The 24,551-nt window shown below is 50.5% G+C and overlaps 1 protein-coding gene and 1 non-coding gene across 2 annotated transcripts in view; both read right to left on the bottom strand.

The window, feature by feature from the left end:
• SH3PXD2B (SH3 and PX domains 2B) overlaps positions 1–24,551 on the bottom strand; it is a 99,262-nt gene that overhangs the window by 57,050 nt on the left and 17,661 nt on the right. The window contains exons 2-3 of the mRNA XM_032465093.1: positions 13,762–13,842; positions 235–310 (exon numbers count right to left, since the gene is read on the bottom strand). Of these exons, the coding sequence (XP_032320984.1) occupies positions 235–310; positions 13,762–13,842 (157 nt within the window). The remainder of the gene's footprint in view (positions 1–234; positions 311–13,761; positions 13,843–24,551) is intronic.
• On the bottom strand, positions 13,511–13,614 carry LOC116659155. The gene has a single exon (XR_004314439.1). It is a non-coding gene; the product is annotated as a U6 spliceosomal RNA (small nuclear RNA).

Raw genomic sequence — 24,551 nt, 5'->3', positions numbered from 1 at the left:
TAGGGGCTGTCAACATTCTCATTCTAGAGACAGGAGAAACTGAGGATCCTGGAGGTGAAGCGTCTCGCCTAAGGTCATACACTTAGCAAACGTGTAGGATCTAACTCCAGAGCCCACGTTCTTAGCACTGATGTCTACAGATGGCTGAGGTCTGGTCACTGGGACTATGTCTAAAGGAGGAGACAAGGTACTCAGAGCCCAGGGGCCCCATCTGAGAGCATGGGTCTCACCTACCCGGGAGAAAGGGAATGATCCGCTGTTTGGGATCCTTCTGTCCGCCTTCCATGGGAAATTTGTCCAACATCTGCATCTGAACGGGGAGAATAACAAAACGAAAGCTTTGAATATGAGAATTGCATTTATCCGTGCATTTTAAACAAATTATGCGAACTTTGTGACTTGATGTATCAAAGCTCACTTCATTCAGCTTCTCAGGGACCCAAACTAATGGGGAAGGCAGCGTGACCCGGGCTAGGATCTCCATGAAAACCCTTCTCGATGCCCACAGCTTCCGGACCAGTGAAGGCTCAGAGCTGGGAGAGACCATTCTGTTTTCCTGGGTGTTCCAGCCACGGGACCTGAAGGCTGAACCGCACCCCCAGAGTCACCAGAATTCCATGGACGGCAGGTATCCTGTTCCCTAAGAACTGCCAAGTTGAGTTCATTATTGAGACTTAGTGAACCTGGTTTGGTCTATGCCTATGAGATCATTACCCACTGCCCCCTCTGCCCCACTAAGAATTCCCCGGGCTGGCTCATCAGTCAGCTCCGTGCCTGGCTCTGTGTTGGGCACTTGGGGTGCAGCGAGGAAAAGACTCAGAGTCCAGGGAGAGACTGAACAGTAAGCTGGTCATTGCAGGGGAGTGTAGGAAACACCCTGAGAGGCAGGTGCAGGCTGCTGAGGGGATGGAGCACCAAAAACGGAAACCTTTTAACGTTTTCTGCCAGCATTAAATGTCTCTCTGATATTTTAAGGTGTTAATATGAAGTATCTGATTGGATATACAGAATCACCAGGCTCTGCTATGTGGGGTCTGGGGAAGCGACACACCACGGGCCTCATCCTTCGTTGGCCATAATGATACCAGCTGCCAGTGTCACTTTATGGATTAAAGCTGGGCTGCACCAGCCATTAACGCTATCCCCAGATTTCTGGTTCTTCCCCTAAGCATGTGGTAGACTCGCACCTCCCTACTCCCTTGAAGCAGGATGTGGCCAGTTAACTGTGAGCAGAAGAGATGTGGTTCACTTCGGGGTAGAAGAGCTATGAATGGTCCTTGATTCACTGCTCTCCATCTCCGTCTGCCACGTGAAGACCATGTTTCAGGGTGTGGTTTCTCTGCCCGCGAAGGCCAAAGCCCCCGATGACCTCCCATGGACATGTAGCCTGAGTGAAAGATAAACTCTTGTCTCTAGTGAGGCGATCTGTCATAGCAGCACACCCTAACCCATCCTGATTAGTATGCGGGCCAGGATTGAAGCAGAGGAAGAGGGAGTCCTGGGCCTCCCAAAGCGGCGCCTGCATGTGAGAAGCCTGCCCATCACTTTACCTAAAGGAGAAAGTCACCCTGGCACTCAAGACGTGCCCCTCTGGATGCGGAGAAAAGGGACCCCTCCTACCCTGCTGGTGGGAATGTAATGTGGTGCAGCCTCTATGGGAAACGGTATGGAGGTTCCTTAAAAAACTAAAACTAGGACCACCATATGATCCAGCAATCCCACTCCTGGGTATATACCCAGAAAAAATAAAAACTCTTAATTCAAAAAGACACATGCACCCCAATGTTCACAGCAGCACTACTTACAATAGACAAGACACGGAAGCAACTTAAGTGCCCCTCAACAGGTGACTGGATTAAGACGTTACACCACACACACACACACAGCAGAAAACTACTCAGACATAAAGAATGAAACTCTGCCACTGGCAGCAACACGGATGCACCTAGAGAATATTATGTCAGTGAAGTAAGTCAGGCAGAGAAAGACAAATACTATGATATCACTTATATGTGGAATCTAAAAAATATTACAAATGAACGTATGTGCAAAACAGACTCACAGACACAGAAAATAAACTTGTGGTTACCAAAGGGGAAAGGGAAGGGAGGAGGGACAAATTAGGGGTATAGGATTAACAGATACAAACGACTATGTATAAAATAGATAAGCAACAAGGACATGCTGTGCAGCTCAGGGAATTACAGCCACTGTCTTGTGATAACTTATAATGGAGTATAGTCTATAAAAATGCTGAATCACTATATTGCATGCCTGAAACTAATATAATATTGTAAATCAACTATAAGTCAATTAAAATAAAAGACAGGCCCCTCTGATAGAATGAAAGTAGCCTGGAGTAGCCTGGGAGAAATAGGCTAGTTTGACGCAGGGGGAGGGAGGAGAGACCTGAAGGAGGAGAGAAGAGAAACATGCATACATGCCAAGCACGGGCTAGCGTCTTTAGACACACGCTCTCATGGAATCTGCAGAACACTCCCTCCAGATGGACATTATTATCCAGGAACTGAAGCCCAGAGAAGTGAAGAAATCTGCCATGGGCCTGTGGCCAGCAAGGGGCAGGCCCAGAGACGGAAGGCCAAGGCTTCTCTGCCATTGCATCACCCCGCCTCTGAGATGCTAGGAAGGCAATTAGAAAGGGCTGCTCCCCAGTGCTCGGTAACCAGGGCCATTTACCCAGGACAAAGCTCCCTGCCTCCTTACGACTGTTTTATGTGACACCCCTGCTTAGGGGGTCAGTCTCCACTTGGGCTCTAAAGGGCTTCTCATGAGGTTGTGGTTTTATTTGTGATTTCCAACCGGCCCCTGTGCTGTGCTGTGCTGTGCAGAGATGGGGAAATGCTTGGTCCAACATTCAGCAGCTGGGGAGGCCACAGTGGGCCTTGCTGGAAAAGGCGGGCTTCCCTTTTGAATCTGGCACATAGTAGGCACTCAATAAAAATTAGCTAAACCAATGAATCACCTGAGTGAATTTTTTTTTTTTTTTGCAGAAGAGTTAGCTTCAGATGTTTGCCAAGTACGCCTGATTAATAATATTCACATCACTAATATTAAACAATAGTTAGTAACCGCTATGAACATTGGTTTGACAGTTTACCTTCTCAGACATGTGGTTTTATCTGACCTTCAGGATAATCCTGTGGAATCAATGCATGATCCCCATGTCACAGACGGAGAAACTGGGAGAAGAGGTGCACAGTGAACACCTGAGGTCACACACTAAGTGGTGGTCCAGACAGTGCAAGCATCTTAATCAAAATTCCATTCTTCTTCCCTAAGATTACTCTCTTAGATGGCTTTGGAGTGTCATGTGACCATGAAAAACCAGCCTGAGACGAGGTAAATTTCATATTCCATGCTTTCTTTTTAAAAGCAGGGTGATGAATTAGTCTCAGGTGCTGAGTCTTTTTTGAGATTACAGGTTTTGCCTAACACTATCTTCTTTCCTTCTCAATTTCACTTCGGAAGACAATGCTGGAATACCATTCAGGGGAACTTTTTTCTTCTAAGAAAAGGTACGCGCCAGTAATCCTCCCACTGTACCACATCCATGTCTGCTCTCCTGGGTTCCCACTGAGCCCCTGTCTGAATGTGCACACTGGCTACAGCGGCCCCACCCTGCCCAGGCTGCATTTCAGTCTTCCCACTACTCTGTCTTAGGAAGTTACTCTCACCCTTGGTCCTGACTTGCTTTAACCCAGAGAAGTGGGGTTCAAAGAGCGGGAAGTGTCTCCCCAGGTGTTATTTATTAATTTGAGGCCACAGACCAGGATTTAACGCTGCGCAGTCTAACCACAGACATTGTCTCCTAGGGACCAGACGGCCCTGGGGTTGAATCCCGGTGCTTCCTCCTGCCAGCTGGGTGTCCCTGGTCAGGGACCTCGCCCAACGAGTCTGATTCACCATCTGCAGAAGGAGGAACACAGCCTCCTGGGAAGAGTTCGGTGAATGAACTCAGAATGTGGACTCTCTGGGGACGGACTAGGTGCTCAACAAGAAATGCCCCTTCCTTGCACTCTGCCCATAATGAATTTTACATTCTGAGAGTTACTTGGGAATAGTTCTTGGCATTTTATGAGGCTGTGTGTTTTACTGTTAAGTATACATAACAATAAATGGATCATTTTGACCATTTTAAATGTACAATTAAGTGGCACTAAGTACATTCACATTGTTGGGCAACCATCACCACCATCCATCTCCAGAACCTCTTCATCACCCAAACTGAAACTCTGTATCCATGAAGCATTAACTCACCCTTCCTTTCCTCCAGCGCTTGGCAACCACCAACCTATTTTCTGTCTCTATAAATCTGACCATTCTAGGTATTGCGTATCAGTCTTTGTCCCTTGTGCTGGCTTACTTCACTTAGAATCATGTCTTCAAGATTCATCTGTGTTGTAACATGTGTTGGAATTTCCTTCCTTTTTGAAGCTGAATAATATTCCATCATGAGGCTGTGTCTTAAGGTTGGCAAAACTCCTCAGACTATTCAAAGTCCCCTCCGTGGCTAGAGATGGGTTTTCCAATAGAACTTTCTGCCACAATGGAATGTTCTACGTCTGTTTCCCTTATGGCAGCCACTAGCCCTGGATGGCTACTGAGCACTTGAAATGTGGCTCCTGCGACTGAGGAACTGAACTTTGTATTTCATTTCATTTTAATTAGCTTAAATTTACATATAAATAGCCTCACAGGACTAGTGGCTACCATACTGGACAGCACAGGGTGGGACTATAAATACCCATCATCCCCATGTTTTAGCCACGTCTAGTTTTATTTTGTTTTATCATCCTATCAGTGGTAACTGCAATCTGTCTGATTGCTATTTGCAAGGAGATCAGAGGTCTGCGGGCTGCTCTGTGTTTGGTCTTAGTGTGTCCAGGTTCACAGGCGACAAGCGGCTCCTCTCCAGGGAACGGTCACACTTGGCACCCACAGGCGTTGAAGCAGGCACAGGCAGCCTTCCAGACACGATGTGGGGACCCCTCCCCACCACCGCCAGCCCCAGGCTGGCTGCAGCAGCAGGACCAGAGACGTGCCTGGCAAAGTCCAACTGTAGACGTTATCCTTGGACAACTGGGAAGTCTGTGCCCCTCCCCCCCAGATAATACAAGGAAGCGGCGTGGAGGGTGCGGAGGACTGGAAACCCAGGAGGAAAATGAGTCAGTGTGGCGGGTGGGAAGGGAGAGGGAGCCACGTCAAGTTGCCACATCACACGGCTCCGAGGAGAATGAGAGAACACTCCATCAGCAGTTTTCAAGACACCAGCTTGTGGTGGAGGGAAAGGAGGCCAGCTGTCCAAGGAAAACAGCGTGGAGCTGGCGTGGAGGTCCACACGTGGTTCGTGTTAGCGGAGGACTGGACTTGGATGGAGGGCTTTATTCCCTCAGTATGACAAAGGCCCCGCGTCCCAGACAAGCCAGAGCAGGCAGAGTAGAAGGGCCAGGGTGACCGCCCCGGGCAGCTGCAGGCTGGCCTGGAGCCATGGGGTTCTCAGAACAGGACATGACAACATACCTGGGCCTGCTCTGCAATATGTGGTTGGTTGTCTTTGGGGGCTCTGTTCCCCTGATGAGCTGATTTGTCCAAATGTCGACATGCCCTGGTCTGCTGGTGGACACGCCACCCGGAGCCTGCCGTCCCTTCTGTCTGTCCACTTCCCTCTCCTGACTGCCCCTCCCCAGTCCGGTCAGCATTTTCTCAGCCTGACCCTCTTTCGGAGCTGCCCTCTGGCCTGCCCCGTCACCTCCTCACTGGTATGTGGGAGACACTTGGTATATATTTGTGCAAAGAATGAATGAATCCATGAATGAACAAATGAATGAAAAAGTGGGTAACTCGTTTTGTCAGTCATTGTCGAGGGGAGGAGAAATTTTGCTCCGGGTGGCAGCAAAAGGACCTGGACTGGGGCTCAGACGCAACTGACCAGCACAATCTTGTCCCTTTCTATTTTCCAAATAAAGAACTGCAGTTGGCCCTCCACAACCTCAGGTTCTACTTCCACAGATTCAGCCAATGGCAGATCAAAAATATTTAGGAGGACCAGTGTTCATAGCCGCACTATTTACAACAGCCAAGACGTGGAAGCAACCGAAACGTCCATTGACAGATGACTGGATAAAGACGTGGCCAACATATACAATGGAATACTACTCAGCCGTAAAAAGAATGAAATAATGCCATTTGTAGCAACAGGAATGGACCTGGAGATTGAGATACCAAGTGAAGAAAGAGAAAGAAAAATACCGTATGATATCACTTATATGTGGAATCTTAAATGACACAAATTATTTACCAAACAGACTCACTGACATAGAAAACAAACTTATGATTACCAGGGGGAAAGTAGGGTGGGGAGGGATAAATTGGGAGTTTGGAATTTGTAGATACTAACTCCTATATATAAAATAGATAAACAACAAGGTCCTACTGTCTAGCACAGGAAACTATATTCAATACCTTATAATGGCCTATAAGAAAAAGGTTACAAAAAGGAACATGAATATATATACACATAAAACTGTATGTATGTATGTATGTATGTATGTATGTATGTATGTATCTATGTATGTATCTGAATCACTACGCTGTACACCAGAAATTCACCCAACATTGTAAACTGACTATACTTCAATTAAAATATTCAGGGAGGGAAAAAAATTCCAGAAAATTCCAAAAAAGCAAAACTTGAATCTGCCACCACTGGCAATTATTTACATTGTATTTACAACTATTTATACTATTTACATAACATTTACATCCTGTTAGGTGTTATAAGTAACCTAGAGACGGTTTACAGTGTACTCCAAGGGGATGTATATAGGTTATATGCAAATACTAGGCCATTTTATATGAGGAACTTGAGCATTCATGGATTTTGGCATCCACGGGGGTAGGGAGGTCCTCGAATCAATTCCCCACGGATGCTGAGGGATGGCTGTGCTAACTGTGTGGAAAAGGCAATTACTGTATTTTCTCAGCTATGTACCATTGATACGGCAATGGCTTTTCAGACAGGAGGGAAAAAATATTCCATTGAGTGTGTACAGCATGTGGGAGGCCCAGCCCATTTTTAGATGATAATCTCTGGGGAAAAGAGTGTATCTGAGGGTCCAGTAAAGGCAGTATTTGGGGAAATATGGTTGGTGGAATCCTAGGCCAGGTGTTGGCTAGGAGCTCGTGGGGAAGTCTTCCCAGCTGGGCAGGGCCCGCCGGGGAGTGAGAACTCTTCAGTTCTGCCGCTCCCACACCTGCTCCAGGAAAAGACAGGAGAAAACACTGCCTGCCAGGCAGAGTGACCCAGCTGGCCCCGGGCCCCCGACTGTCGGAATTCCACACAATGCCCAGCTAACAGTCCTGCTCTCTCACGCCTCTGCACCTCGGCACACACGGTTTCCTCTGTGTGGAATGCCCTCCCCTGATCCTGCAGGGGGTCAACTCCCTACTTATTGTCAAGAACCTGCTCAGATGTCACCTCCTCCAGGTAGCATGCCCTGCCTGAATTCCCTGGCTGGGACAGAGGTCCCTCTTTGAATACCTAGGGTCTGGCTCATCCAATGTTTAACTGTCCCTTCTGCAAGGGAAGCCCTGGCTCCAGGGGTGACCATGACCCTCAGCCTGGGGGATGCAATGAACCAGTGGGAAAACTCAGAGGGCAAAGGTCACCTGGCACAGGGTGAAGTGGTCTCTGAAGGACTCAAGTCCTGCTCAGAGCAACCCTGTGCAGGACAGACTCCGCCTGCATCTTACACGGAGAACTCTAAGAGGCAAATCTATCTCTGAGAAGATAGACTGGAAGTCAGTCCTGGACCTCAGGGGGGCAGGGGTGCGGGGGTCAGGAGCACAGGCTTCAGACTCAACCATGCCTGGACCTGAATCCCAGCCATGCTGCTTTCTGGGCATGAGACTGCCTCTCCGAGCTCTCCTTCCCCCATCTGTGACCAGGACACAACACTGACCTCATGTCCGTACGTGAGGACTCAGTGAGATGGCGTATAAAACGGGCACTTCAGTAAACAGTACATCGTTCAACCAAATCATACTCTTCTAGGTGCTGCCCTCAGCTCTCTGGGCATTACGGTCATGCCCAGTGCCCTACTCGGATGCCAGCTCCCTCTGCTACCCACTGATGGACTCTCCAGAGTGGGCCCAGGCTAGGTTCAGAGAGGCTGAGTGGCCTGCGCAAGGCCACACAGCCAGCCAGTCAGACAGAGGGCTGGGACCTGGCAACAGGTCTGCCCACTCTAAGCCCAGGGCTCTACTGCCTGCACCCACACGTAAATAAGACACGTGGCCAGATGTCAATCAGTAGTGGAGGGCACGACTAGCAGGGTCCAGCTTGTCTAAGACAAGAGAGTTAGGAAGTTACATTGGAAGGTGAACTGTTATAAAGGGGACCTTCTCATAGGTGACTGTGAGTCTCTTTTCTCACAAAGGAGCCTGAGTCATGCTCCTTTCTTCCATCCCAGGAGGCCTCTCTGCAGACTGTTTCCTCTGCCTGGATGTCCTGCCTCCACCAGAGGGGACATTTACTGTTTTCTGTCAGCCACAGGCTATTTCCCCTCCTTTGGCAGCAGGTCTCTGGCTTCCTTCTACCCTGTTAGCATGCATTGGCGTGACACCGATTCTGCTCTAGTCCCTGGGCTGGCCCTGACTGGCCCAGCCACTGACCCAAGATGAACCAATGAGACTTGCTCAAACTGTTGGGGTGTTCTCTTTTCCCCTGAAGTCACTGATCTGCTGGATACAGCTGGGAGCTGTGGCCCCCATCGTACCAGACAACACCCTGCCCGCACGTGATGAAAGCCAAGAAGTAGAGAAAGGCAGATCTCACTGACATCGTGGCCCCTAGATCCAGCCATACCTGAAGCCAAGTACCCTTAGTTTTCTCAGTTCTATTTAGCTAATCAATGTTCTTCTTGAATAATCCATATTGACTGGGTTTGTCATCTGTAACTAAAACAGTTCTGACTAAAATAAGACCTTACAGCCAGGAAGTGGCAGCATTTGGATCAAAGCCCAGGATCTTAGCCACTCTATTAAACTGGCATCATCCCCTCCTCTAATCTTTATGCCAATTCCTAGCAGCAACCCACGCCCATCAATAATCCCAACAGCTGACATTTGCTCAGCGCTCAGACAGCCCAGAAACTGCTCTCACACACACCATCACTTTCGTACAAAAAAAAATTGAGATATACTTCACATATCATAAAATTCACCGTCTTTAACTGTACAATTTAGTGGCTTATAGTATATTCACAAGGCTGTGCAACTATGACCACTATCTAATTCCAGAATATTTTCATCACCCCCCAAAAGACACCCAGTACCCACTAGCAGTCTCTCCTCCTTTCTCCTTCCCCCCAGCTCCTGGCAACCACTAATCTGCTTTCTGTGTCTGTGACTTTGCCTCTTTCGGACACACATCATCAGTTTTAAGTCCAAAGGAGTCTCGTGAAGTCGCCACCAGAGAGAGGAGCACTGGAAGGCAGAGTGGCTAAGACTGTGGACACTGGTGTCGCCAGCCCAGCTTTAAATCTGAGTTCTAATGCTCATGGGCTGTGTGACCTTGGGCCACTGTCTTAACCTTTCTGAGCCTGGGCTTATCTTTTGATAAGCTTGGTATTAGGATTAAATGAGTCACCATATCTTGATGCTTAGTAGTCAGTGCTCCAGGAGTGCCAGCTGTTTCTAGTATCATGCTACTGATGAGGACAATCAGGCACAGAGGGGTTAAGGGGTGTGCTCATGGCCACACAGCACAGGTGGCTGGGCCCCAGGTCTCCTGAGTCCTCTGCTGTTTCCATTACGCCACACTGGCCTAGCTGTTCCTCCACGAAAGCTCGGCCCTCCCCACACTCTGAGCCAAGTTACTTAAAAAAAAAAACCAAGGCTACTTGCCAGATAGACAGGAGGGGAGGGGAGAATCATGAAATCATCCGACTTTAGGGTGTCACAGCCTCGTGCGGGCTGGCCTCCTCGCCTGGTCCTTGGGTACAGCCGACTTTGGCTGCTGGGGTCCTGCCCTGCTTCCCCCCAGGTTCCCTCTCTCAGGTACGGGGTTGGCGGGGGGCGGCTGGTGGGAGGCAGGCCATTTCCAGGACAGCAGGACCCTCTGGAATTCCATGATGCTCCCACTCCAGCTGCCCATCTGGGATTCTTTAAAGCCAGCTGAAGCCCTGTCTTTAGATGACTTTGTGTCCCAGCAAACCCCCAATTATTGCCAATTATGCTGAATGGGGGAAGGAAACCTCGCTCTTAAGTTCTGGTAGAAATGAGAAAGTTAAGTTAGGACAGGAGAGTGCAGGGAATGCAGGTTTTGGCCCAGGGAGCCCTGTGATCCAACCCTGGCTCGAATGATCCCAAACGCTGTCAACTCTGCAAGTCCCATCTGAGCAGAGGGACAGCAGATGACAGCTAACGCGCTTACTGAGTGAGGCCCAACTCATTGAACTGTCGTAACAGACGTGAGGAAAGCACTTTCCTTCTTAATATGCAGATGGGGAAACGGAGGCTCAGAAACACACAGAGCTGACGTGTGAACCCAGGTCTGTCTAACGGCAGAGGTCAAGGTCTGAAGCCCCGGACAACGCTGGAACAGGGAGCTCGAAGGCACAGGCAAGGTCCGCACACACTGCCTGGCTCACGGGCCGCAAAGTGGCAGCAACGAACATTTCCACACGGGCCACCAGGGCCTCCTCCCTACCCTCCTCTCACTGAACCCGCTCCTCCAGATAGTGCTGTACCCAGCCCGCCTCTCTGGCCACAGCTGGCAGGCTCGGGGGTGGACTCTGACCCCGGAGGCTGACAATCAGATGCTCTCTCCCGGAGACTGGAATCGGCCCTGAGAAACTCCAGTGCATTGACACAGGGAGGGGCACTTCAATTCGGGGACTGAGGGTGCTGTCTGGGGGACATGGGACAATGGGCCAGAGGAGGAAGTTGGTCCAGGGAGGCGGGTAGGAAAAGGAAGCAGGCTCGACGGAAGATCTTGGGGCCACATGACACACAGCCAAGGAGCTGCTGGCCCCTGGAGGGTCATTCTGTTGCCGGTTCCAGGCCCCTGTGAGGCCAGCTGCACGCCCCGCTCTGGGTTCCGTGGGGCACACCTGCCTTCTCTCATGAGCCCACTCCCATTTCTCTCTGTCTGCCTAAGCTAGTGAAAAGTGGGTGTCTGCTCCGTGGATGCCAATAGTCCCTAGGATAGCAGTCACCCGTGGCCCTAGGATAGCAGTCACCCGTGGCGCTGACCTCTGCCTCTCTGTTCCTTCTTGGAGATGCCAGGCAGGCAAGAGGCCTCTGAAAGCAAAATACAGGTAGCCCCCCCCCCCCCACTGAGACCCTCACTGCATGAAAAAAATCAGTCTAGCAAGTAGCAATTTGCAAACTGTTTACCCAACATCTACTTTCTAAAGGCCTGTCGCGATGCGTCTGCATAAATCACCCGTGCATCTGGGAAATGGGGTGTGGATCTCCAACATCCTCATACAGGACCCAGCCTCCGCTCAGGTGTTTAGAGGTGTTACCCATCACCGCTGTCATCTTCCCCGCCTTTCCCCAGGGTCAGCCCTTCCCCAGCCCGTGTCTGTTCCTGCCAAGGCCATCTTAGATGGTATCTTAGCACCTTTAACATTAAGCCTCTTGGTGTATTGACACTCGGTACAAGTTTGCTGTAGACCAGATGAAAAATACCACTTGTATGTGATACTGTTTGATTCTGTTGCATAGTGAACACAAAACATCACTAATGAGTTCATTATATTTTATGTAATTAGGTAACTGGTGTCTCAACTGCTGTCCTGCTATGCAATGACTCTTGGCAGCTGGTAATGTAGGCGTTTGAGACTGGTGACACTGGGGAGACCAGACAGAAGCACAATATTATCTCCCCTCTCCCTTTAAAATAACGGAATACAGGCTCTGAAAATTCTCTATTTGACACTTTCAGGAACAGATGAGGTCTGTCCAACGTCTCTGTTTAGTATCACCCAACCTTCAGAGAGAAGCTGTGAGGCGCAGAGGCAGGCTGGTGTGTGGAGGGCAGGGGCTGTCTTCTGATGGCCCCCAGCGCCTGCTCTGCATGTGACCACAGCTGTTCTCAGGTCTCAGTCCTCTCCCCCTTGACTGAGAGATGGAGTGGGGACGAGGTAAGCCCACCGGCCATCGCATTCCTCAATCTGATTGACTGCCTTAGAGATGAGCCGATGAAACACAATACCATGTTTGCTGGGACTTCTGTGAGGTGACCTTTCAGTCTTTTCTGCTGAGTTTGAGCCCAGAGCATTTTGCAATGAAGTGGGAGCTGAGGATAAAGCCAACACCATGGAAGGAGGAAAGCAGAATGAAAGGAAGAAATTGGGTGAGAGGACACAGTGGAAAACCCTGGATCAAGCTGTGCCTGAGGTCCAAAATTCTCCTTCTCTCAGGACATTCCATTACACCAGCTCCCCACATCCCTCTGTTTACTTAGGCCAGTTTGAGTTGGGTTTCCATCACTTGCAACCGAAGCATCCTTACATCAACCTGTGAGGTGACGTGAGCCCCGCACCACGTGGCAAGGAACACTCAAGGATTCAGGAAACTGTGCAAATTCCCATGTCCTCCAGAGGCCTGTGTTTTCTAAAGAAATTTGTTATGTCCTATCAGGCACTGTAACTTCTCATACAGACATACTTGCTTTGAGTTGCTGGCCTTTGGTCACGTCAGGATGATGCTACTGACCCACAGATTAGAATTCTTTTACCCTAGTGGGGATGGGCATCCATGGAGGCTCCCTATGAGACCAGTGGTTCGTTCATTCATTCATTCATTCACCAAACACTGGATACACAGTGTCCTTGCATGAAACATTAAGGAAAGAGAGGATAATGCAGATGGTTCCTGTCCACAAGAGTCACAGTTTAGTAGGGGAGACAGACAAGCAGACAACTTCAATCTAGAGTCAGGACAGAGGGATGCAGAGCTGTGCGGATGCAAAAGAAGTGGTCCTTGCTGACCAGGGAATGAAGTCAGACCAGCCTTCCAAGGGGATGACAGTCTCCAAGGATAGCAGGAGGTACGCGAGCCAACCAAGGGGCTGGATGGCGCAGGAGGTGTTCCGGGAGAGGAACGGCAAATTCAAAGGCATCACAGGAAAGGTGCCCTCGGAGCAGGGCAGGCGTTTTCGGAGCCGAGTGAGGAGCCTGACAAGGAGAGGAGGCCGAGGGGAGGCAACAGACGTGGGTCTGTCTTCAGAGCAAAATGGCCCCATGAGGTCCGACACCTTCAGCAACTGAACCCACCAGCACACATGATTACTGTTTACAACACGAGGTCAAGATCTGTATGCCAAACCCGAACAAAAATGGTTTCCAGTTTGGCCTCTATTTTAGAGCAGTCAATAGGAGCCTTTCTTTTATTTGGAAAATATTGAATATCAGAGCATAAAGCAATGTAGCACATGACTTATGTCCCCAAAGTAATGGGCACCTTTTTTTTTTTTTTTTAAAATATGGAAGGCTCCACAGATTTGTGTGTCATCCCTGCACAGGGGCCAGGCTAATCTCTGTATCATTCCAACTTTAGTATGTGTGCTGCTGAGGTGAGCCCGTGGGCGTCATTTTTAAGTCTAGGAAATAAACAACAACACCATGCGTCCACTGTGGCTGAGGTTCTAGGCTCGGAAGTCAAAATGGAAAGGAAGTCCAAACAAACTCTTCCCCACCTTACAGCTCACCAGAGACCCCAAAGTCTTACCTGGAGGTCGAAGAACTTGCTGTAACGCCGATAAATGGCCTCGGTGCTGCCGCTGGACCACGTGACCCTGATGATATAGACCTGCAGAGAGGGACGGAGGAGACAGGCGTTACACCAAGAGGGCCTTTCCAGCTGCCAGACTCGAGAGCGAAGCACAGGGTTCAGAGTGGTCTGAATCTCAGCTCCACCCCTGACCAGCTGTACGGCTTTGGACAAGTTACTTGCTCTCTCTGAGCCTCAGCTTCCTCCTCACCGAAATGGGTATAATAACCCCCCACCTCTGAGACGTGTGCAAAGGAATACGTAAAATCAAGTACGGGAAAGCGTTAGCACCCTGCTTGTGTCCGGAGACGCTGTTCTTTTCAGGATTTCTTGCTCTCCTTTCAATTCTGAGCGCCATGGCTATTTTGTCAGTGTCATTCTTAAAACTTTGACTTTTGTTAGAAGTCCCGGCGACTTAGTTCTTAGTTCTCTCATACTTCTCATAAGCGAATCTATCATGCCATTTCCTCCAGTTAAGGCCCAGGCAGAGTCATTTTCTCCCTCTGAGTGTCAGTTTCCCCATCTATAACTGGGCCAACAGCATCGGTTTCCACTGCCTCCCAGGACAGAGTGAAGATCTGATAAGACGGAGGATGGGGAACGACTTTATACACCACATGGCCACATTTCCAACCTCTGTGACAAGTCACAGCACACACAGAAAATAATACATTGATGACAAATTCAGGCAAACTGAGGTGGCCGCAGGAGGTCAGAGGCACCTCGCTGGGGACTCTGGTGGCTCCGGACACACCTGGAAACTCAAGGGGTAAGGGGTGACTCGCACCCATTCCTGACTTGCACAAATTACCTGTGGTTACAGGGTCATTTTGATGCTTCGAACATATATATGTGAACACTGTTTGGAAACAAAGAAATGCTGTATGAACACCAAGGGCGAGGTGCTGTTAGAGGCCATGGGGTACACAGGCAGGATGCATTCCCTTAGTGGAGGGTAAGCTGGAGAGCCAACATGTGCATAAATGAAAATAAATAACACGTGGGCAGGGGACATCTGTTATTTCTGCCCAATACTGATTAAACTTTCTTTCAACCAGAGCACCCTGACTTTTCTCCTGGGAGCCTCCTTCCCCACCTCAGCACAGTCCCTTAGACACCAAGGTGGGTGCCACTGTCCGTGGTGATTGGTTGAGGAGGAAGCACATGACCTTCACCGAGCCAATCAGAGCCAGCACGAGTCAGCCCTGGGGCTTCTGCTCCCGCCCTTGAGAAAGACAAGCTCTCTTTTCTTTGAGGTTGCCAGGCTGTAAGGACAGGGACCTGGAGCTGCTGGAGGCCATCGCATCATCCCTTAAGAGGAGCCTGCCTGAGAATAAGGCCAGTATCAGTAGATTCAGATGACACAGCCTGATCCTTTTAGGCCCAGCTCTGTCTGTAGCTCGTTCCGTCTACACCTGGTCTGTCCAGTTTCCTGAGCCAGTAAACCCGGGGCCACATCCACACTCTGGGATTATTTTTGAAGCCAGTTTAAGTTGGGTTTCTGACACATATAATTTAGTCCCGACTGATGCAGGAAGCGGGGAGGCGGAAGAGAGATCTCTGAAGTTTTTTGGTCATCATGGTGACCCTGAAGGCCGTGCAGACCTAGACAGCATGAGAGGAAGGAAGAGACGGTGGGCGGTGGGGGATGCTGGTGGAGCCAAGACCACTCGGGGAGTATCGGGAACCGCACCCGGCAGTGGTTTCCAAAGTGGTTTTGGAGAGAGTCTCCTTCCAAATGAGTTCTTGCTAGGATACTGTCATTTAAAACAGAAAAAGGAGGAGCAGCTCCAGGGGGCTGGAGCCAGAGCCCACTGTGAACATCAGGGACTTACGGGAGAAGGTTCTCCAGGTGAGAAGAGATGACAAGGATGAGACGGGCGGTGCCCTTGAATGCCCAGCTAAGGGGTTTACCGGGAATGACTTCTCCAAATCCAACGTGGATTTCGTTTCAGTGAAGATCGGCAGAGAAGGAGGAACTTGGGCTTTATGCTCACACAATTTCCCAACCCCCGGGGCCTCAGTTTCCCTCTGTAAAATGGGAACATCAAATTCATCTTGCACAGAATTGTGATGATTATCACAGGCAGAGCTCTGAGATCAGAGGCAGAGAGGAGAAGTTCAAGAAACCTGATTCTCCAATGCCTACCTACCCAGCCCCTGTTCATAAAGACACTATTTCAACACCAGGGATTTGGGCAACCCAGCACCCCTCTTTCCCTTGTTTGTGCCCCCTGGTCCTGGGTACCTCATGAAGACAGAGAACAGGTCAAGGCATCCTCTGGGAGGCTAAGTCTCCTTGGAAAAGTGATATTCTGACAAAAAGAGCTGTCTCCAAAGCCATCTGAATAGTCATTAGTCTTATTAAAAAGAAGACACCAATTCTGCTTCACCAAGACCCCGGCGTGGAGATTTTGAAAGGATCCCATTCATTTATTCACTCATTCACTCTACAACATTTATTCAGCGCCTCTTGTGTGCTAGGACCCCTGCTAGATGCTGGGTTGCAATGAGCAGCAGGACAGCCGCAGTCTCTGCCCTTGGCGAGGAGGAAGATGGGCAACGAACCAGCAGACAAGGAGACACGCTTAGCAGTCACAGTCAGTGTCAGGAAGGACCCCAAAGCCTGCAGTGACAGCACATGATGGGGCTGGTGGGTGCAGGGGTTCTTGGAAGGAGAGGCCCATCTGAGGAAGCAGCCTTTGAATGGAGGCCTGAAGGATGAGGAGCTGGCCAGGAGAGAGCTGAGGAAAGTGTATTCCAGGCAGAAAAGTGCAAATGAAGACCCGCGGGCTGGAAAATGCTTGGCATGTCTGAGAAACAGGAAGACCATTATAGCAGGACAGGGCTGGGGGAGGAAGGGGATGTGGCCTGGAGGCAGGCAGCAGCTGCAACACGTGGGCCTTACGGGGCCTGCAGGGGATCGGCGAGTGATTTTAGTCTATTGAAGTTTTGAGGGGCGGGTGGGGGGAGACGTGTGACATCATATAATATATGTTTTTAAAAAATATTCATCTTTATACCTCTGGCTGCTGTGTGGAAGATGGTTTGAAAAGGGGCCGGGAAACCAGTAAGGAGGCTCTTCCCCATCTGAAAGGAATCACCGAAGTCAGCCAATCTGATGGCCCTATCTTCCAGATGGGTAAACAGAGGCCCAGAAAACACCTTACCAAAGGTTCCCACCCTGGGGCATCTTTAAGCCAAGTCTGGATGACTATTTGTCAAGGACAACGTCAATGTGGATTAAGAAACAAGAAAAAGAAATTAAAAAGAAAGATCATCAGATTTAAAAACCAACGCACAGCATACACCCATAAATGGAAAAAAATTTTTTGCTTACACAATTCACTCGAACTCCTGTTTACAATTTTTAAAGTTCTGTCCCTGTGGTACAAGGCCTCTGCGGCAGATCTAATTGGTTTATTGGAATCAACCTCTGAACACAATTTGATGCCTGCATTTTTAGGCACAGATCTTTTTAATGAGAATTGTCCTAATGCAGGGCTGTGGCCTTGCCCAGGGTTTGGGGGCTGGTGGAGGAGCCCACGCACTGGGTTCAAATGTCAGCCCTGCTGTTGGGTGAGACACACAAGGTACCAATCTCTCTGGCTGCAATGTCCTCTCTAAAATGGGGACAGTAATACCTCTTGATTCACAGCAATAACTAACGTACACAGGGCCCTGCCCAATGCCTGGCACACATGAGTTGGGCAGAATCAGTCTTTTCCTTCTGTCAAGAATTGTCACCAAAATATTGAACCTGAATCTCAAGCCTCTTGACCTAAGTTCCAATTCATAGAAAATAGAGGAGGTAGAGGAACAAGCTAAATGACGCCATAAGGAAACCATCGGACAAATCCAGAATGTGGGATGTCTGCAAGTCTACTCACAGGGCATAGCTCAAATGCGACCTCCTCCAGAAAGCCCTCCCTGACTGCTCCCGCCCCACCAATATTAGGTTGAGTCTCCTTGGCACCCACTCCCCAATTACACCCCACGAATTACACTTTACTAAAACTGTGAAGTGTCTGCTTTCCCATCAGGTTCTAAGTTGTAAGTGAGGGCAGGGACCATGCCTGTTTTGTTCACCGAGTGCTGTATGCCCAGCGCTGAGCACAACAGAAAATCTATACTTTGTGAAAAAATGAGGAAGAAATGGAGACACCAGGAGGTCAAGCCCTCACAGACAGGAGTGCCTGTCCGAGGCTTGTCTATGGTCTACGGGAAGGGAGGCTGGCCGAGCCCCTCAGATCATCCCACCCGATGGCCTGTCCTCTCCGGCCTCTAGGCTGCTTCACCACAACCCCTTGGCCCAACCTCCCTACCAGGAGCAGCTGGGACTCCTTCCCTCTGGGAATGAGGAAGCTGAGACCACACGGGTGTCTGAGGGCCACGGGGGCGTTTTCCTCCTGCTCCCCACAGGAGGCCCTCAGCGGGAACTAGCCGCCGTCACAGTCCCTTCTTACACAACCTTAGCAGCAGGGCCTGCGTGATTTAGAAAGTCTAGCCTCCTCAGGCCCGGGTTTCCCCCGGGTTCTCAGCATCACCAGAGCCAGAAGCCCCGGATTTCTTCACTTCCTCTAAGTCAGAGAGGAGATGAACTGGTGATGAGGGGCAGGCTGTGGGGTGGGGCTGAGCCAAGCCAGGGTGCCTGGGGTCCAGGTGGACAGGCGGCTGGACCTCGGTCTCCCCCAAATCCCCACAAGCGTGCAGGCCAAACTAATACTGCCCATGTTTCCTGGCGAAGGATGGAGGCTCAGATGGAGGCAGAGACTTGCCTGAGGTCACAGACCACACCGTGCAGAACAAGGACATGACCTAGTTAACGTCTAACCCTGACAGCCCCGCTGCACTGGGGCATCACGCCCCTGCCCAGCAGCTGGGCCACAGCTGGACACGGGAGAGGCCTGCTTGTTTTTTCTATCTCTTCCTTAGCTCCTGCTGGGAGGCTGATGAGTTCAGGGCTTCACAGGGCCTGGATTCACCATCTGTTTCCACCTCGACTAACTGTGTGATCTTGGGAAAGTGGCTTTACCTCTCTGACTCAGCTTCCTTCTCTGTAAGAAACAGAGATCATAAGAGTATCGACCTCAGAGTTGGAGTGATGATTCAATGAGAAAATGCATGGAGAGAGCGCAGCATGGGGCCTGGCACACAGTCAATGTTCCATACAGAGAAATGATCCTTATTGTCATTGTCACCATGAGCTAAACACAGGAACATACAGCCAAGGGGACCTCGTCCCTGCTCACTTCCTCTACAGGGCAGCCTCCCACAGCCCTCCCTCCAGTCCCCACCTCCCCAGGGCCCTGCCTCTTCCACTGTCTTCTCTGGGCCCCCTGGTGGTGCAGAGGGACTGCCCCTTCCCCTCCGTGGCCGGGAGCACAGGCCCGGCCCACCTGAGCCTGGGTCCCAGGTCTCCTAGCTTCTGGATGAGCCAGTGCCCTGCCCCTCCTGGCTGGTGTCCGGGGGGAAGATCCTGCCACCTCCCGCTCCAACCCCTGGGCCTCAGCCTGAGCGGAGGGGAGCTCCGTGTCTGGTCCTGATGCTGGGTGACACACCTGTGAGTGACACCTGCTTGGTACCAGGGCTTCAGTGGCACTGGCCTTCCCACTTCTACCAAGGGTTGAGAGCCGTCCCAGGGAGTCCCAGGTCAATCCGACTTGCCAGAAGTGGCCACAGAGAGGACGAAATCCACCCCTGCTCACAGGTGGCATTAGGTATCTTGCGGTCTGGGCCACAGTAACTCCCATCCTGGGGCCTCCGGAAGTCACTTTTCTTCCACTCAGAATGCTTTTAGGAGACAAAAAAGAAAAAAAGCCCCCTGGCAGATGCTGAGAGTCCATCTGTGGACCCTGTCCATGAGAAGTACCACCCATCCCGTCTCACGGCCACAGCTGATGGGCCCAGGGATGGCTGGTCTCTCAGGAACTTGGAGCCAGGCCTGAATATGTCAGCTCCAGCCGGGAGGATGGCTGCAGCCCGAGCCACCTCCACGGTCCGTGACAGACATCTGGCCTGCAGAGAGGGATGGACGAAGGACAGCAGAGTGGAGGGGCAGAGAGAGCCCCGCTGGGCTCCTGCCCGCACTCAGGACCCTGCCTCCAGGGCCCGCCCAGCCATGGCCTCTAGGGCGCACCACAGGGGACTGGCCTTCCAGTGAATCCCCCACTTGGCATGAAGTCCGTTTGTGTGCAACTAAAGAATCCTGTGATTTTATACGGGGATGTTCAGCAATTCTCTTAGGTAAAGGACAGGCTAAAAGTAATGTCAATCTCAAAGCAATTAGGTATACTGTATATACATGTATGTGCGTGCACGTGTAGACATCATTTGTGGGTACAGTCCATGTGAAAGCAGACTTCGTGAATACACAACCACAGCTCCGGGGGAAAGGAGGGCTGGGGTCCTGCGAGCCTCTGCTCACAATTCTCATCCACCGATCAATACACAGCCTTGTTGTATGTTTCTGTTTAAAGACATCCTATTTAATGTGTATTACTGATTCAGTAACCTTGAACTCACGGCCAGCAGCACCATCACTCCTGTTTCAACGACGCTTATCTAACACCTATAGTTTCTCCAGTAAGCACATGACAGCCTTTCCTGAGCTCTGGAACACTAGACGCTGGAGGCCACTTTAAACAGCGAAATGGCCAAGAAAAAGCACAACAATGTAAAGAAAGTGTGGCACTAAACAGACCATGAAGAAGACACTTGTCTAGGGTCTAAGAGCTGGAACAAGAAGGCAGGTCACCTCGTTCAACCTCAGCTGCAAACACGCATTTTTTGCTGCCACGCATGTCTGCAAAAGCGCTTCAAGTACTGATGGAGGATAAGAAATAAATTTTAGCAAGTAGGCAGATTCCCAAATACAGAATCAGGAATGATGTGGATTGACTATATTGTACATAAACGTGTGTGGCTATGTATATAAACCAATGATAGATACACACATGCACGCACGCACACACAGACATATGGTTTGCTCTGGATTGGAATACGCAGGACTTAAAAAAATTCTCTTCTTGAAGCTTTCTTGCATTCTCCAGATTTTCTACCGTGTACTTTCTTTTAGAAGCAAAAAAAAAAAAAAAAAGTGGTGCGCTTTCTTGCCTTGAACCCCAAGGCAAGCATCTTCTTTCGCTACCCTGGCTCAGTCCTAGGGCCATTTCTCCGGAACATCCTTCCAGATCACGGAGCTCCTACTGGGGCGCACAGCTGATGGCAGAGGAGGGCGTGCAGGGGTGGGAGGAAGCTGGGAGTCGGGAGAGGAGGTCTCAGCCCTGACCTCACTCTCAGTTTGGGGAAGTCCTTTGCCTCTTTGAGCCTCTGTGCTCTCTGAAAACTGGGGCTAAAGATGCTTGTCCTTCAGACTTCACGGGCAAAGAGTGAAGGAGCTATTTTTCTAAAGCTCCAGAGATGGAATCTCCGTTGGTTAGAATCTCTGCTCATGGCTGGGACTTGGGGGAGGATGTTCCATAAATGCTTTCTAACTCCTCCACAGTCACCGCCTCTGGCGGGTCCAACCCAGCCCAGTGGGGTGGGGGCTCCCAGCGCCTGGAGGGGCCCTATTAAAGTACATACAAACTTATGTTCCATTTCTCAGTGACAACAGCCAAGAGGTCGGTTCATCCATGCATAAAGATTTAAACCAGCACAAAGCTTAGAGGCCCTTGAAAGACTGGAGCCAGGCCAGGGCAGAGCTAAGCAGTGGGCCAGAAACGGGAGGGTGCCCCGGTGAGCTCGGCTTCACTGACAGGCCCTGCGCCTGCAGACCCACTGGCTCAGACCACTGCTCACGGCCACAGCTCTTGAAAAAGCCCCAGAACTCCACTGATACCCCGTCCCCAGGGCAGGAGGATATGAAACAGCTGTCACCCCATCTCAAAAGCGCTGTGATCTCAAATGCTTTCATCATGTGAACGCGAAAACATGAGAAGGTGTTTTTGCCCCATGAATAAAATCTCTGAGGAACGGGGGAATGTTCTCCAATCTCAGTTGGCTTTGAGAACCTACATGGTGCTGTTTCTAGGGTTGGCAAACAAGCCAGCTGAAATTCCCCGCTGATATCAGTTAGACGGGGTGGAGCTTCTGCACTGGTCACGTGACAAGCGATCACATTTTGATCTGGGTTGCAGCGGCCAGAGGTTTGGTTTTGGGGGAGGGTTGGGGTGGGGATAGGGAAGGGTCTGGTCCAAGTGCTTTTCAAAGTGCCAGTCTTTCCTTAGATCCCTGTGTCTCAAGGTGCACACCAGTTGGTTTTGGGTGACTCAGAACTCGGCACTCAACCGCAGGGAATCCCAAGAGTGAAAAAGTTCATCTCTGCCATTCTCTTCCCGCCCAGATTGGCTCAGGAAGTTGGCAATATTGGCTTTTTAACACCTCCTCCAACACTTGCTGGTCTCATTTCCTGAAGAAGGGACAGAGGACCTCAGGGCAGGCAGTACTTGCCAGGAAGAACTTTAACACACTGATTTTCTTTTTCCTTTGTATTTAGTTTCCTTCTATTTCTAGCAAGTGCTGCTGGTTTTCCATTTACGGTGAACAGCTAAAGTTTCCCTTTAAAAATAATTTAAGTAAAAAAGTGAGTCAATTTGAAGAACAATACTGAATTAAGAACACATAGCGCAGGGCGGTTTGTGCATGTGCCAGACATTGTGACGGTGCTGGCAGGATGATTAAGGATGAGGGCAGCACTGTTTTGGTGAAATTTCTTGCCTTTCTCACTATCTGGACTTCCGTTGTTTATAGGCCAATGAGCCCACATCTCTCAAGTTGGAAGCCCTCTCCTGGCTCTACAGTGCCGGTGGGGAGCCTGGAATGCCCTGAAAGACCAAAGAAAACATCTAAAGAGAGGGCACCAGTGGGACAGAGCTGGTTGGTGCTCTTTTCCTACAAAGGCTGTGAGAAAGGAACACAGGCAAGACAGAGTTCTGTGCTCCATTAGTCATGTCTGCCACGGGCACCAGGGGCTGGTATGATGTATGCGGCAAACATTCCTGGTCTAGCGCATCCTCTCCATTTTACAAATGGGGATTGAGAGCGACCGAGAGGTGCAGCGACTTGCTAAGAGTTACACTCTCAGCCGTGGACTCTTTCCACTTGCATGAGAGTATCCAAATTTCCTTGCAAGTTCCTCATGTCCCTCTGGACCTCCTGCATAATAACTTACCTAGAAGACTTTAAAATCTGGAGAGTTCTTAGATGATTAGGCCAGCGGTCAACCTTGCCTGTAAGAAGCCCTGAGATCCTGGTGGGGTGGGTGGGTCTCTGGGCTCTCCACCCTGGTTTCCACTAGGCAGTGCCACTTTTAGATCTTCTATATATGGAAGAGGGTGTAACTCAGCATGCACGCTCCATCGCCAGACCTCGTGGGTCCACACTGCCACAAGGCAGCCATCAGTGGAGCCTTCAGACAGAGTCTGGGCTCCTCCACTGCCCACAGTCTTCCTTTGCCCACTTCAGGCCAACAGCGGGGGATTCCAAGACTTTAAAATATTTGAAAACCCAGCTCTAGACCATCCCTCATTTTATAGTGGGGGTTGTGAGGTCAGAGAGGGGAAGGGACTTGCCAAGGCCACACAGCAAGCAGGGAGGAGAGCTGGAACGGGGCTCCTCTTGGGAGGTGCCGAGGATGCGGGAGCACCACTCCAGAATGTGGCTTCATAGAGCCCTTTTTAGATGCAGGGAGGGGAAACTCGGACTCTCACGCAGCACACTGAGGGGCTCCGGCTTCTGCTCTCAGGCTACCTAGTGTCTGCAGCAAGCCCCTAGCGCAGGATAGCTAACGCTGCCCTGCACCCTGGCCAAAGCATCCTTCATTAAACACAACACGTGCAGCCCTGAAATCGAGCGGCAGTGTTAGTTTCAAGATCTAGATGAACCCGCTTCCTGCAGAGAGGGTTCCCGGGGGAATATGCCCGAGGCCGCATGCAAGTCTACAAACCCTGGTTTAAGAAACCACCTTTCAAAGGTAAATGTGACCTCCCCCTCACTGCCCAGTAAAGCGTCCACACTGGTTGGGTTTCTGGGTTGGTGGTTCCTGGGAACAGGCGGGTAAGGATTGGCTGGGCTCCAGACCCACATGGCTGGAAATGTGCTGCCCTGGCTTAAGGTGGAGGAGCACAGCCTGGTGAGGTAGGAGGCTGGGACGGAGAGAAAGGGAGCAGAGTGGAAGGGAGAGGGAGAGAGCACGGAGAAGGCAGAGGCAGCTGGGAGGGCTCCACTGGTTTAACTAATGGGAAACATGAGTCTGCTGTTCCCCATGGAGACCACGCACTCCCTTTGGATCCGATCGGTTGGCTCTCCCCAGCTGTCTGTCCCAACATCTGGTTTATGTAGGTCAGCACTTCCAACCTCTCTTTGGAATTGCCACGCCCTACAGTGTGCTTGATTTCCCAGCACCCCAAAACAGCATTGCCACCGGAAGTGCCGAGGAATGCATATTTATCATTTTAAAAACAGTACGTTAGATTTAATCCTGGAGAAATGCTGCCCCATGTCATGACGCCTTTGAGACCCAGGATGTCAGAGTGAGGCAGGACCAAGGCAAGCAGGGGGCCTGAGATAAAATCAGCGGCCACACTGGGGAACATGCCCGCTACCCGCTTGCTCTGTACAGCATGCTTTACCAGTATCGCGTCAATCAGCACACACTCCCTGGCAGGAAGGCAGGGCCACCCTAGGGTCGGGGAGGTGGAAACCCAGGCTTAGGGCAGCGCCATGCCGCACCCGAGGTCACGCAG

Source organism: Camelus ferus, chromosome 22 (assembly GCF_009834535.1).
Source record: "Camelus ferus isolate YT-003-E chromosome 22, BCGSAC_Cfer_1.0, whole genome shotgun sequence".
Lineage (NCBI taxonomy): Eukaryota > Metazoa > Chordata > Mammalia > Artiodactyla > Camelidae > Camelus > Camelus ferus.
Note: the sequence above shows the minus strand (reverse complement) of the source record. Positions and strands in the feature narration are given on the sequence as shown.